Source organism: Cervus canadensis, chromosome 25, assembly GCF_019320065.1.
Source record: "Cervus canadensis isolate Bull #8, Minnesota chromosome 25, ASM1932006v1, whole genome shotgun sequence".
In the NCBI taxonomy this organism is placed as follows: Eukaryota; Metazoa; Chordata; class Mammalia; order Artiodactyla; family Cervidae; genus Cervus; species Cervus canadensis.
In genome coordinates this window covers 44,478,686-44,492,756 of record NC_057410.1, presented here as the reverse complement: position 1 = coordinate 44,492,756, position 14,071 = coordinate 44,478,686, and the positions used below count along the sequence as shown (strand labels likewise).

At 37.1% G+C, this 14,071-nt stretch overlaps 1 protein-coding gene across 1 annotated transcript in view; it reads left to right on the top strand.

The window, feature by feature from the left end:
* The window catches only part of PTPRQ (protein tyrosine phosphatase receptor type Q), a 293,179-nt gene that overhangs the window by 101,530 nt on the left and 177,578 nt on the right, over positions 1-14,071 (top strand). The window contains exons 33-34 of the mRNA XM_043446813.1: positions 10,309-10,491; positions 10,842-10,943. Of these exons, the coding sequence (XP_043302748.1) occupies positions 10,309-10,491; positions 10,842-10,943 (285 nt within the window). The remainder of the gene's footprint in view (positions 1-10,308; positions 10,492-10,841; positions 10,944-14,071) is intronic.

The window sequence follows — 14,071 nt, the reverse complement described above, 5'->3', positions numbered from 1 at the left end:
GTTGCTTTGAAACTAGGAAATAGCAGAGACACATTCATAAGAATAGAATCCTATACTACATATACTCTTTATAAATTCTGTATACATCCATATGCATCTATCTATACATATATATTTATACATATATATGTATAGATATGTGTGTGTGTATGTTAATCACTCAGTCGTGTCCGACTCTGCGACCCCATGCACTGTAACCCACCAGACTTCTCTGTCCAAGAGATTCTCCAGGCAAGAGTACTGGAGTGGGTTGCCATTTCCTTTTCCAGGGGATCTTCCTGACCCAGGGATTGAACCCACATTTCCTGCACTGCAGGTGGATTCTTTACTGTCTGAGCCACATATGTAAAGATGTAAGTAGATCTATAGATGTATAACCCAGGTATCCTGCATTTCAGGCAGCTTCTTTACCATCTGAGCCACCTGGGAAGCCCATAGATGTATATAGACTTAATACATGTAAATTCTATACAAATTCTATACATCTGTCTATGCACATGTGTATATCTATGTATGTTCTTGAGGTGTATATCTAGGCAGAGGTGTAGAGTCTGAGCACAGAAGGACATGCCTGGGGAAGCCTCACAGAGGAGTTAGCATTGGACCTTAATCTTAAAGAATCAGGTGGAATGGACATTATATAGGTTGTTGTGGCCAGGGTGTGCATCCCATATAAATGAAATAATGTAAGCAAAGAATTAATTGTGTTTCAGTTTCAGTGTACAAGAGTAAATAGCACAAAGTAAGACATTTGCCTGATGATCTTAGTGCATTGTTTATATTATGTTTATAAACATATATTGGAGCATCACTTTTAGGCCAACTCTGTAGCACATGCCTAGAGTTAAAACTAAATGTAAAGTTACTATTTTATCCCTACATTTTAAAAAATAAATATTTGTTGACTGGCCTAACGACTGTTCCTATACATCATAATTGGCTAAATATCAGCAATTTCACATGGTTCATCCAGATGCTGTAGGTGAGGCCCTGTCTCTGACCTTGAGGAACCAGGGATCTAGTCAACCAGCTTACCTTTGGGCAAAAGTACTCTCTTGAGACTGGTCATAGAAATTAATAAAATAAACTGATATAAAATTGACATAGAGGATGACACAGACGGTAAAAAATCCATCTGCAGTGCAGGAGATCTGAGTTTGATCCCTGGGTCGGGAAGATCCCCTGCAGAAAGGAATGGTAACCCACTCCAGTATTCTTGCCTGGAGAATTCCATGGACAGAGACGCCTGGGGGGCTATAGTCCATGGGGTTGCAAAGATTCAGACACAACTGAGCGACTGACACTTTTTTTTTCACTTTTCATCCTCTTGAGACTGTCACATAAATTAATAAAATGAAATGACATAAAATTGACCATAGGGGATGACAAAACAGTTGTAATGGAAGGAATGAGTAATGAAAAGAGCGTTTCTTTTAAATCATCATAAATTGTATATTATGGTGTAAAATAATTGTTATTATATATATTAGCATGCATCATTGCTTTTATAAATATATGGAAAATGAGAATTTTTGAGAAGAGTTTCTACCTGGTTTCATTTTACACCATGTCAAGGAAAGAAACATATTTTAAGTACCTGCAGCATATTCTTCTATTGACTTTCACAAAAAAGTGCCTTTTTAATTCTACAATAAAACAATAAGGTATTATTACCTGCATTCTTAATGAAAAACAGGTCTATGAGGTTCATCCTTTCAACAAATATTCAGCAAATAATTTATACTATAGCAGCCTTTTCCTGGGCTGTATTAGCACTGTACAAGAAAATGCATTTCCACACTCCTAAAGTTAATATTAATTACTGGGTGTTTGACAGGCAATGGAATCTCCATCAGTGACTTTTCCTAGATCATGTCTAATACAATTGAACCACCAATTTGAGTTCTTTTTGCAACAGAGGTAGCTAGAATTTTAAACACAGTCTCAAGATGTCATTTGAAGCAGGATGTGCTCAGAAGCAACTGTTTATTCCCAGGGATCAATGTTCTTGTTAAATACAATAAATACACCCTCTACACTTTCTCTAAAAATCAAGATCCCACTTTTTAATATTGTTTCATGAGAAATTGAGAGCTGTGCTAACTCAGCTAACTCCAAAAGCTAACTACAGCTAATTAATAGTGTTAATGCTGCTAATTACAAATAGGAGTAAATTATTTGTTCAGATGTTTTATCTTGATTGGGGAATTAGAGTTTATAATGATTGAAAGTAAAATCCTCATGTTTAAGCAGGAAAAATCAATATAGCATAGATCTTGTGTGTATGTTTTAAGTATAGAATGTGTACTTAATAAAAAAACTTGAGATTAGTTTATACTTTCTCATACTTAGGGCACAGTAACCACGTAAAGATTTTTAAGTTCCCATACAGATTATCCTTTGATGATCTATGTATGTATATTTTCTTTCCTTTCCTTTTTTAAGACATAATTTTTTTTACAGTAAGCCTTAACCACTGCCTTGAGTAAGTCTGAATTGGGGCAATAACTACTAGGGGATTGTAACTTAGTTGTTGATCAAAACTTTGTGTGGGATGTATAAATTTATTCATGTTAATGAAAGGCATTTTATTACTTTCTCTATGTAACATTAAAACTATCCATGCCAAACAATAATCTTCTGGCGTACCCAAGATAACATCCCACTATTTTAGGATGATCATGAACTAAATTGTTCTTTATTTTTAGGTTTTAATAGCTTCAGCTTATTCCAACTGATATAATAATTACTTTTCATTCATGAGTTATCCATTTTATGTGCTACTTCTACAATTGGAAGCACCATGCTATTTCAGAAAAATTTAAATATGTGATTACTCTTAAAAATCATCAAGTCATTAAATCTGTCTTGCTTTATTTTCCCTGAAGGTTCAGCATGGGTTATCCCCTAAGGAGAAATGAATAAAAATGCATAGGATGTAAGCCTGGGGTCAGGGCTGCATATTTATATCCTGGCTGCGGGTGGTAGGCAGGTAAATCCACAGGGACGAGTTAGTGAATTCCAATGAGAACTTTTCAAAATCACAAGTTATACTGATTTATAAAATTCAAGCGAGCATCACTAATTCTTTTTTCCCCTTGCAATTAAAGAGCTATTCAATTCAATCTCACTTACTTAGTTGTAAATTACTTTCCTTAGATGTAAATTACTTTGCTTAGATGTAAGTTTACTTTCCTTAGATGTAAAGTTCTCCTTTGTTTTAAATATATTCTGTACCATCTTGAGCATAGGTTTTCATTCACTGAACAAACTTTGTATGGATTCCATATCACGTACTACCACTGAACCAGGCACTATAGTTACAGCAGTAAATAAGGCAGGATTTCTGTTTTTCTGGAACTTAATACTCTAGAAGGGTCAGAGAAGATAAACTAGTAAACAAATAATATATATGATTTTTGATACTGGCAAATTCCTTGAAAAAAAATCAGGAAAAGAAAAGAGAGTTATAGAAGAATGAGCAGGCAATTTGAGATGGAAGACTGAGAAAAGGCCTCTCTGAGGAGGTTATATTTGCCTAGAGATATTAGTAATGTGTGAGATTTATGTAGATAAGGATAAGGAAGAAAATGTTCCAGAGGAGGAATAGCAATTACCAAGTTCCTGAAGAGGGAAGGCACTTGATGTGTCTGAGGAAGAGGAGACCATTCCTCTCATTTGAGCAGTGTGAGCTACGGGATATAATTAGCAGATGAGGAGGGAGAGAGAGAGGCAGAGGTGGGCCAAGCCTTCGTGGGTGCCATACTAAGGAATGTGATGTTTAATTTTAATGTGAAGCTATTGGAGAATTAGGCAATGAGATTTTGATATGTTTTGCAGTTTTAGAAGATTGCTTCTGAATACATTGGATGTGGGAATAAAGAGGAAACTGAAGATTTACTATTAGGTTTTTGGCCTAAGCATCTTGGTGAATGAGGTGCCATTTACTGAAATGAGGAAGTCTGGGGAGGAGATCAGGTTGGAGAAATCTTAGGAGTTCATGTTTTGAACATGTTTGAAATACTCAAGTGCCTGTCATGAAGGCAACTGGGCATATAAGTTTAAAACTCATGGAAAGGATCCAGGGTTGAATATACCATCTAAAAGCATCACCATATGTTGGGTGAGTGGAGACAGAGTTGAAAAGAAGCATACCGCTATGTCCTCAGGTAATAGGACATAGACACTTTGGGAAGTCAAGGAGGAGCCAGTCAAGGGATAAGCAGGAGTGGCCAGTGAGGTCGGAGGAGAGTCAGGAGAAGGTCTTGTCTTGGAAGTCTAATGAATAGATATTTTAAATTAGAAGCAATTTGTTTCCTATGTCAAGTGCTACTGAGAGTGAAGTGATGGTGGTTTAGTCACTAAGTCGTGTCTGACTCTTGCTACCTCATGGACTGTAGCCTGACAGGCTCCTCTCTGTCCATGAGATTTCCCAGTCAAGAGTGTTGCAGTGGGTTGCCATTTCCTTCTCCAGAGGATCTTCCTGACCCAGGGATCGAACTTGCATCTCCTGCATCACAAGCAGATTCTTTACCACTGAGTTACGAGGGAAGCCCCTGACAGTGAAGTAATGGTACACGATTGATTAGTGGTTTGGCAAGATGAAGGTCATTGATGACACCATGACAGTGTGTTTCATGGTTAAAAATGAGGAGAAAATGCCTAACTGAAGTGGGACTAAAAGAGCATGATAGGCAAGAGAGTGGAGAAAATGGGTAAAGGCAAAATTTGAGAAATGTGGATATAGAGTGGAGGACAGAATAGAGCAATAACTGATGTGTGTTCACTTGTATACGATGTGTGTGTGTGTATGTGTGCTTAGGCACTCAGTCATGTCCGACTCTTTGCAACCCCATAGACTGTAGCCCACCAGGCTCCTCAGTCCGTGGGGATTCTCCAGGCAAGAATACTGGTGTGGGTTGCCATGCCCTCCTCCAGGGGATCTTCCCAACCTAGGGATAGGACCAGGGTCTGCTTGTAGGCGGATTCTTTACCTGCTGAGCTACCAGGGAAGACCCATACAATGTATATATCATGATAGAAATGATTCAATGATGAGAGATAAACTAAAAATACAACAGAGAGGAAAAAACATCAAGTCTAAAGTCTAACTAGGTAGATGGAATGGAATTTAGTGCAGAAGTGGACTAGGTTTTAGATAAGAAGGCAGTTGAAGATGAGTGGTAGGAAAATATATAGTCCTCTTTGACTGTTTTTATTTTCTCGAAATTAGAAGCAGGTTTATCAGGTTTGAATAAAAGGGGGAAAAGATGCTGGATGTTTGTGGAGAGGAAGATGATGAAAACAAGCATAACAGATTAAAAGACTGGTTTAACTGAAACATAGATAGACTGCCAAGTGATGGAAAAAGATTGAGATTTGAGGTTATAAATTAAAGTAAGGCTAGTCAGCATGCAGTGGTATTTTATTCAGACATGTTCACCTGTTGCATTGTGAATGTAGACTAGCCCTGAGTTCAGTTTAACCAACGTTGAAATTTTGCCAGAAAAGTAAGATAGAAAAAGGAGTTGATGGAGATTGCTAGGGAGTGATTTTAGTGATAGACTGTCTGACCTGAGTAAGCAGGGAGATGAGGACATTAAGAGTGGTGATGGGAAGTAAAGACTTGATGAGGGTCAGTGACTTGTTGAATTGATGATATAGTGGTCAGTCAACTGGAGACGTAGATAGTTGCCAAAGAGAGGAATATTGGCAGTTATTAGTCATGAAGGTCTCAGGTGTTGCCGTGAAGGCTACTGGTTAGAGTGAGGTGGAGGAAAAAAATATTGGGATTGTGGAGCTCAAGGAATACAGAGTCTAGGGAATTACACAGGTTATTTCCATCAATTTGACATCTCACAGTGGTAGACAGGAGGTCAGTTGTCAGGTGACTGCATTTTTAAGATGTTTGGAGAAATGGCAGAGAACCACTGGATGATTGTCTTAAAGGAGGGGGAGCACCTGGAGTTTTTCAGGAAGAGGAAAGAACAGATTTTGATAAGGAAAGGGTTCTAGGCCCTATGGTTACAGAGATGATGAGAGAAAAACAAATAGCTACCAACGCAAGAGTGCTATGTTGTAGTATTCTCAAGCAGTTTTGAGATTTCACTTAGAGCCAGAAGGTTATGGAAGCAGAGTACTTATTGAGGATTTTTCTCAATTTAGTGTGTTGGCTTAGGAAGATACTAGGGAAGAATTTGAATATTTGGGGAGGGATTGTAGAATTATATTGTTATATCAAGCTGTGCATCGAATTAAAGTTCTTCCCAAAGTTTTGGAAATGTCAGCATTTTTATGTAAGTTTTTCCTGTTAAGTCTGCCTTAGATGCAATACATTCCATAACAGGTAATATTGGGGGTGAGGGGTACTTTTCTATATTTTCAAGGCTTCTGAATTTTCTTTACTAAATTTATTAGTAGCATATTTATATCCATTGTATTTAGAATACCAGTAAAAAGGTTGAATTCTTTCTCTTGAAGGAAGAGAACTTGTAATGGCATTATGGTATTGGCAATGATAATATATATATCTAGTTTATATTGTTTAAACCTCAGGTTAATCATTATTGTTCTATGAAGGCAATTTTAAACCATTATCTTTCCAACTATGGTCTTTTATCTCCTGCAAGTATTTTTCTGTGTCAATGCATTGCTTACAGTTTCAGCTGGTGAGATTACATTGATGGCTTTCTCTCTGTTTCTGATTGGCTGACTGTGTTGGTATTTTGCTCTTGTTAATTTTTCTGGGTAGAGAATTCCAGTAGTTTTTCAATTGGTATCACTTTTCTGTCTAATTGTGACCTAAGTTAAAGTTGAGTTTCTTCAGAGAGAATGTGTTAGCTTCTGCTAGTTGCTTTTGCGTAATGGCAAAACTCAGTATTACAAATTCATTTTAATTTCTGTTCTGAAGTAGAGGTCTTTTCAGGCTATATTTGTTGTTCAGTCGCTCAGTCGTGTCCAACTCTTTGTGACCCCATGGGCTGCAGTATGCCAGGCTTCTCTGCCCATCACTAACTCTCAGAGCTTGCTCAAACTCATGTCCATTGAGTTGGCGATGCCATCCAACCATCTCATCCTCTGTTGTCCCTTTTCCTCCTGTCTTCAGTCTTTCCCAGCATCAGGGTCTTTTCCAACAAGTTGGTTCTTTGCATCAGGTGGCCAAAGTATTGGAGCTTCAGCTTCAGCATCAATCCTTCCAATGAATACTCAGGGTTGATTTCCTTTGGGATTTACTGGTTCAATCTCCTTGCTGTCCAAGGGACTCTCAAGAGTCTTTTCCAGCACTACAGTTTGAAGGCCTCAATTCTTTGGCACTCATCCTTTTTGGGCTTCACTTGTAGCTTAGTTGGTAAAGCATCTGCAATGGTAAATGTAAACAGTCTTCAGTAGGTAAAGAATCTCCTGCAACGTGGGAGACCTGGGTTTGATTCCTGGGTCGGGAAGATCCCCTGAAGAAGGAAATGGCAACCCCCTCCAGTATTCTTGCATGGAGAATCCCATGGACAGAGGAACCTGGCAGGCTACAGTCCATGGGGTCACAAGAGTCAGACATGACCTAGCAACTAAATCCCACCAGCATCCTTTTTTATTGTATAGCTCTCGCACCTATGCATGACTATTGGAAAAAACCATAGCTTTGACTATATAGATCTTTGTCGGCAAAGTAATGTCTCTGTTTTTTAATATGCTGTCTAGATTTGTCATAACTTTTCTTCCAAAGACCAAGCGTCTTTCAATTTCATGGCTGCAGTCACTTTCCACAATGATTTTGGAGCCAAAGAAAATAAAGTCTGTCATTGTTTCCATTGTTTCCCTTCTATTTGCCATGAAGTGATGGGACCAGATGCCATAATCTTTGTTTTTTTGAATGTTGAGTTTTAAGCCAGCTTTTTCACTCTCCTCTTTCACCTTCATCAAGAGGATCTTTAATTCTTCTTTGCTTTCTGCCACTAGGCTGATGTCAAATGGATATCTGAGATTATTAATATTTCTCTTGGCAGTCTTGGTTCCAGCTTGTGTTCATCCAGCCCAGCATTCACACGATGTACTCTGCATCTAAGTTAAATAAGCAGGATAACGTTATACAACTTTGACATACTCTGTTCCCGATTTTGAAGCAGTCCATTGTTCCGTGTCTGGTTCTAAGTGATTATACATGTTCCATGAATTAGGGCCACGTATGCTCATAGGGATAGGCTTACAGTTCCAACAATACATAGTTTTTGTATTTTTTTTTTTCATTTTTTCTATTCCACCACTCTCTCCAGAGGCACAATAAGTGGAAAAAAGTTACTTTTCTGTCCTCTTTTGCTTGGTAGGTTTCCTTCTCACTCCTTGTTCTGTGAGAGTGAACGTACCACATTGCACAAGTCTAGGAAGAACCACTCACGTTCAATTCTATGGCAATCTGCTGAAGAATTCAGAGAGCCCCCAGAATTGGCCCGTATCATGGGTCTTGTTGGAATTGCATTCTTTGGGGACCCACCACTTGGTGCAGGGATATTTTTTACCCTTCTACTGGCCCAAGGTTTTGTCTTCTTTTTCTGGGTCTCCACACAGTAGTTAATACAGAAACTCAGAGTCACCAGGATTGACCGTTACCCAGTGAGTCAGAGCAGGCTTTTGTTCCAGCTTTCATATCAGAACTCCTATTTTTACTTTGTTTTTTTGTTTATTTTATTTTTGTTTGTTTTTTTGTATTTGTTTTTGGCCCACCATAGACTTCTGACTTCTTTGCCAGCTCTGCAATTCCTTACAAGAAAAAGGTTAATTTTATATAAAGTTTTACTTCTTTTAATTGTAATGATCATTCAATTTAGTGTAGCTTTTCCAATATCCAATTTTCTAGAATTGGAATCCCACTGTGTAGTATTAGTAGTTGAATATATGTAGAGAACCATTTTGTGGCCATTGCATTCAGTATAATAAAAGCATTAGTAGATACAGGAAACAGGTGTTTTATTTATTGATAAATTGTATCCTGGGGCTTCCCTGATGGCTCAATGAGTAAAGAAACCACCTGCAATGCAAGAGAAGCAAGAAATGAAAGAAAATGGCAATCTGCCCAGTATTCTTGCCTGGAAAATCCCATGAACAGAGAGGCCTGCAAGGCTACAGTTTAGGAGGTCACAAAGAGTCAGACAAGACTGAGTGACTAAGCACACACATCCTTAGGAGACTGTTTTGTTACCAGGTTATTATATGCAGGTTATTGTATCCTTTCCTTTTATCTAGGAGAGGATCCTTGCTTTGTCATAGATCATGTTGTATATCAAAACTAATCTATTAACCATTTATTTGTTATCATTAATGAAACATAGAATCAATTTTTAAGTGTTTTCAAGTTCTCCTTCTTGTACAGTTAGCCTGTATCTGTGGGCCCTGAATCCACAGATTCAACCAACTGTGCATTGAAAGTATTTGAAAAAAAGTTGTAGAAAAAAAGTTCCAAAAAGCATAACTTAAATTTCCTGCATGCTGGCAGGCAACTATTTACATAGCATTTCCATTGTATTTACAATTATTTACATAGTATTTCCATTGTTTTAGGTATTATAAATAATCTAGAGACTATTTAAGGTATACAGGAGGATGTCGTTAGGTTCTTTGCAAATACTGTGCAGTTTTATGTAAGGAGCTCAAGCATCTTTGGAGTTTGGTATCCATGAAAGGGGTGGGGGCATGGGGACCCTGGAACCATTTCCCTGCATCTACCTCGGTACCACTGTATCTGCATGTTCTGCACAGTAAGAAGTTTAGTATAGTCTCAAGTATTTTGATAAAAAATATCATCCAATAAACATTATTCCTAGAGTTGTATGAATTTTCTTTGAGATGAAATTTTTCTTGCACAGTTGCAAGTGGTATAACTTACCCATATTTTTCTACATTTAGGATATTTATTATAATTGCATTCTAGTGAATGTTCTGATATGTGTGTGTGTGTGAGTGTGTGTGTGTGTGTGTGTGTGTGTGTGTGTGTATGGACTTTCCTGGTGGGTCAACGGTAAGAATCCACCTGCAGTGCTAGAGCCACAGGAGACACAGGTTCGATCCCTGGGTTGGGAAGATCCCCTGGAGGAGGGCATGGCTACCCACTCTAGTATTCTTGCCTGGAGAATCCCATGGACAGAGGAGCCTGGCAGGCCCCAGTCCCTGGGGCCACAAAGAGTCAGACATGACTAAGTGACTTAACAAGTGTGTATATGTGTGTGTATCCCAGACCACTGGGGTGAAAACGTCAGCAGAATACATTATAAGCGTAGAATTGTTTATGCTGTATATACATTTTTGTTTGTTTGTTTTCAGTGCCTGATAGTGCACCAGAAAATATTACTTACAAAAATATTACCTCTGGAGAGATTGAGCTGTCATTTCTACCTCCAAGTAGTCCCAATGGAATTATAAAAACATATACAATTTACCTAATGAAAAGTAATGAAAATGAGGAAAGAGTGATAAATACAGCTTCTTTGATTCAGAATATTAAAGGTAAAAAAATATAATGTTGGATATTTACATTTATTTTGACTGAGTGACCACAAAACATTGGCTTGTTGTTTTAAGTGCTGAGTGTAATTAGTTTCATACAGAGTGTGACAGTTCTGGCTCTTTGGTTCAATAACGTAGAAGTTTATTGCAGATCACATGAAAGAACACTTTCAGTTCTTTCCCACATATTTCTATATAGTTTTTTCTTCATAAGATGAGTTACTATTCTAAGAACTACATTTTCACTTAGTTTTTCCTTTTGGAAGGTTGTTAAGAAACATTTCATAGTTTGTTTCCTGCATATATTTAAAGGTTATTTTGTAAGTCTTATCTATGTTATTTCTATTTAGGACTGAAGAAGTACACGCAGTATACAATTGAGGTGTCAGCTAGTACACTCAAAGGTGAAGGAATTCGGAGTGCACCCATAAATGTGCTTACTGAAGAAGATGGTAAATATAGCAGTGACTAGTTGATAAATTTTTAACCTGTCATGTTTCAAAAAACATGTATATAAAATGAAGATTATAATATAAGAATTCTCTTTGCCTTGAGTAGCACTTATGTGCTGCATCAGCTTTATATGGAGATTTCATTGTCATGGTTTAAAAGAAGCTTGCAAAGTCATATTTATGTTCAGTAAAATTGGGTATAAAATGCATTTTTTATTCTTAAGTCATTCATATTCTGTAAAAAATCAGTAATTTTTTTCCCATGGGAATTATTAAGGCTAAAATTTTGGTGCAAATAGCTTGAACATTAATCTGGGTGTGTTATGACCATGTTTTTCACTTTTAACATTCACAAGAATAGACATTAATTAATAAGTTTTGTAGTAGATTCTGTTATGTCAACCTGCAGCATTTTTTTAATTTATTTTTTATTGAAGGATAGTTGCTTTAACTGTTTTCTGTCAAACCTCAACATGAATCAGGCATAGGTATGCATATATCCCCTCCCTTCTGAACCTCCCTCCCATCTCCCTCCCACCCCACCCCTCTAGGCTGATACAGAGCCCCTGTCTGAGTTTCCTGAGCCACACAGCAAATTCCCGTTGGCTCTCTATTTTACACATGGTAATGTGAGTTTCCATGTTACTCTCTCCATACATCTCACCCTCTCCTCCCCTCTCCCCAAGTCCATAAGTCTATTCTCCATGTCTGTTTCTCCATTGCTGCCCTATAAATAAGTTCTTCAGTACCATTCTTCTAAATTCCATATATATGTGTTAGAATATTTACCTTTCTCTTTTTGACTCACTTTACTCTGTATAAAAGGTTCTAGGACGCTTCATCAGAACTGACTCAAATACATTCCTTTTTATGGCTGAGTAATATTCCATTGTGTATATATACCACAAATTCTTTATCCATTCATCTGTCAAAGAAGATCTAGGCTGCCTCCATGTTCTAGCTATTGTAAATAGTGCTGCAGTGAACAATGGGATGCATGTGTCTTTTTCAATTTTGGTTTCCTCAGGGTATATGCCCAGGAGTAGGATTGCTGGGTCATATGGTGGTTTTATTCTTAGTTTTTAAAGGAATCGCCATACTATCTTCCATACTGGATGTATCAATTTACATTCCCACCAACAGTGCAAGAGCACTCCCTTTTCTCCACACCCTCTCCAGGATTTATTGTTTGCAGACAATAAATGTGATTTATTTTGTGATGATGGCCATTCTGTCCAGTGTAAGGTGATTTTGTGGTTTGTAGTTTTGATTTGCATTTATCTAATAATGAGTGATGTTGAGCATCTTTTCATGTGTTTGTTAGCCATCTGTATGTTTTCTTTGGAGAAAAGTCTGTTTAGGTCTTTTCCCCACTTTTTGATTGGGTTGTTTGTTTTTCTGACATTGAATTGTATGATCTGCTTGTATATTTTGGAAATTAATATTTTGTCAGTTGTTGCATTTGCTATTATTTTCTCCCATTCTGAGGGTTGTCTTTTCACAATGCTTATAGTTTCCTTTGCTGTGCAAAAGCTCTTAAGTTTAATCAGGTCTCACTTGTTTACTTTTGTTTTTATTTTCATTACTCTATGAGGTGGGTCATAGAGGATCTTGCTTTGATTTATGTTGTTTAGTGTTCTGCTTATGTTTTCCTCTAAGAGTTTAATAGTTTCTGGTCTTACATTTAGGTCTTTCATCCATTTTGAGTTTATCTTTGTGTATGGTGTTAGAAAGTGTTCTATTTCATACTTTCACATGTAGCTGTCCAGTTTTCCCGGCACCATTTATTGAAGAGGCTGTCTTTGCCGCATTGTATATTCTTGCCCCTTTTGTCAAAAATAAGGTACCCATAGGTGCATGGGTTTATTTCTGGGCTTTCTATCTTGTTCTATTGGTCTATATTTTTGTTTTTGTGTCACTACCGCACTTGATGACTATAGCTTTGTAGTATAACCTGAAGTCAGGAAGGTTGATTCCTCCAGCTTGATTCTTCTTTGTCAGGACTGCTTTGGCTATTCAGGGTCTTTTGTGTTTCCATATGAATTGTGAAATTTTTTGTTCTAGTTTTGTGAAAAATGCCATTGGTAATTTGATGGGATTGCATTGAATCTGTAGATTGTGTTTGGTAGTATAGTTATTTTCACAGTATTGATACTTCCTACCCAGGAACATGGAATATCTCTCCATCTGTTTATGTCATCTTTGATTTCTTTCACCAGTGTCTTATAATTTCCTGTGTACATTTCTTTTGTCTCCTTAGGTAAGTTTATTCCTAGATATTTAATTCTTTTTGTTGCAGTGGTGAATGGTCTTGATTCCTTAATTTCTCGTTCTGATTTTTCAGTGTTAGTATATCAAAATGCAAGTGTATTGATTTTGTATCCTGCGACTTTGCTAAATTCAATGAATAGCTCTAGTAATTTTCTAATACTGTCTTTAGGGTTTTCTATGTATAGTTGAGGATTTTTGCATCTATGTTCGTCAGTGATATTGGCCTGCAGTTTTCTTTTTTTTGTGTTGTCTTTGTCTGGTTTTGGTATCAGAGTGATGGTGGCCTCTTAGAATGAATTTTGTAGTGTTCCTCCCCTGCAAATTTTTGAAATAGTTTTAAAAGTATAGGCATTAGCTCTTCTCTGAATGTTTGATAGAATTCTCCTGTTAAGCCATCTAGTCCTGGACTTATGTTTTTTTCAGAGATTTTGGATCACAGCTTCAATTTCAGTGCTTGTAGTTGGGTGTTCATAATTTCTTCTTCTTGGTTCAGTCTTGGAATATTGAACTTTTCTAAGAATCTGTCCAGTTTTTCCCAGTTATCCATTTTATTGCCACATAGTTGTTCATAATAGTCTCATAATCCTTTGTATTTCTGCATTGTCTGTTGTACCCTCCCCTTTTTTATTTCTAATTTTGTTGATTCTTCTATCTTTTTTCTTGATGAGTCTGGCTAGAGGTTTGTCAATTTTGTTTATCTTCTCAAAGAACCAGCTTTTGTTTTTATTTATCTTTATGGTTGTTTCTTTCATTTCTTTTTCACTTATTTCTGCTCAGAAATAAATTTCTCTTTCTTTCTATTAATTTTGGGCTTTTTTTTTGTGTTCTTCTTTTTCCAGTTGTTTTAGGTGTAAAGT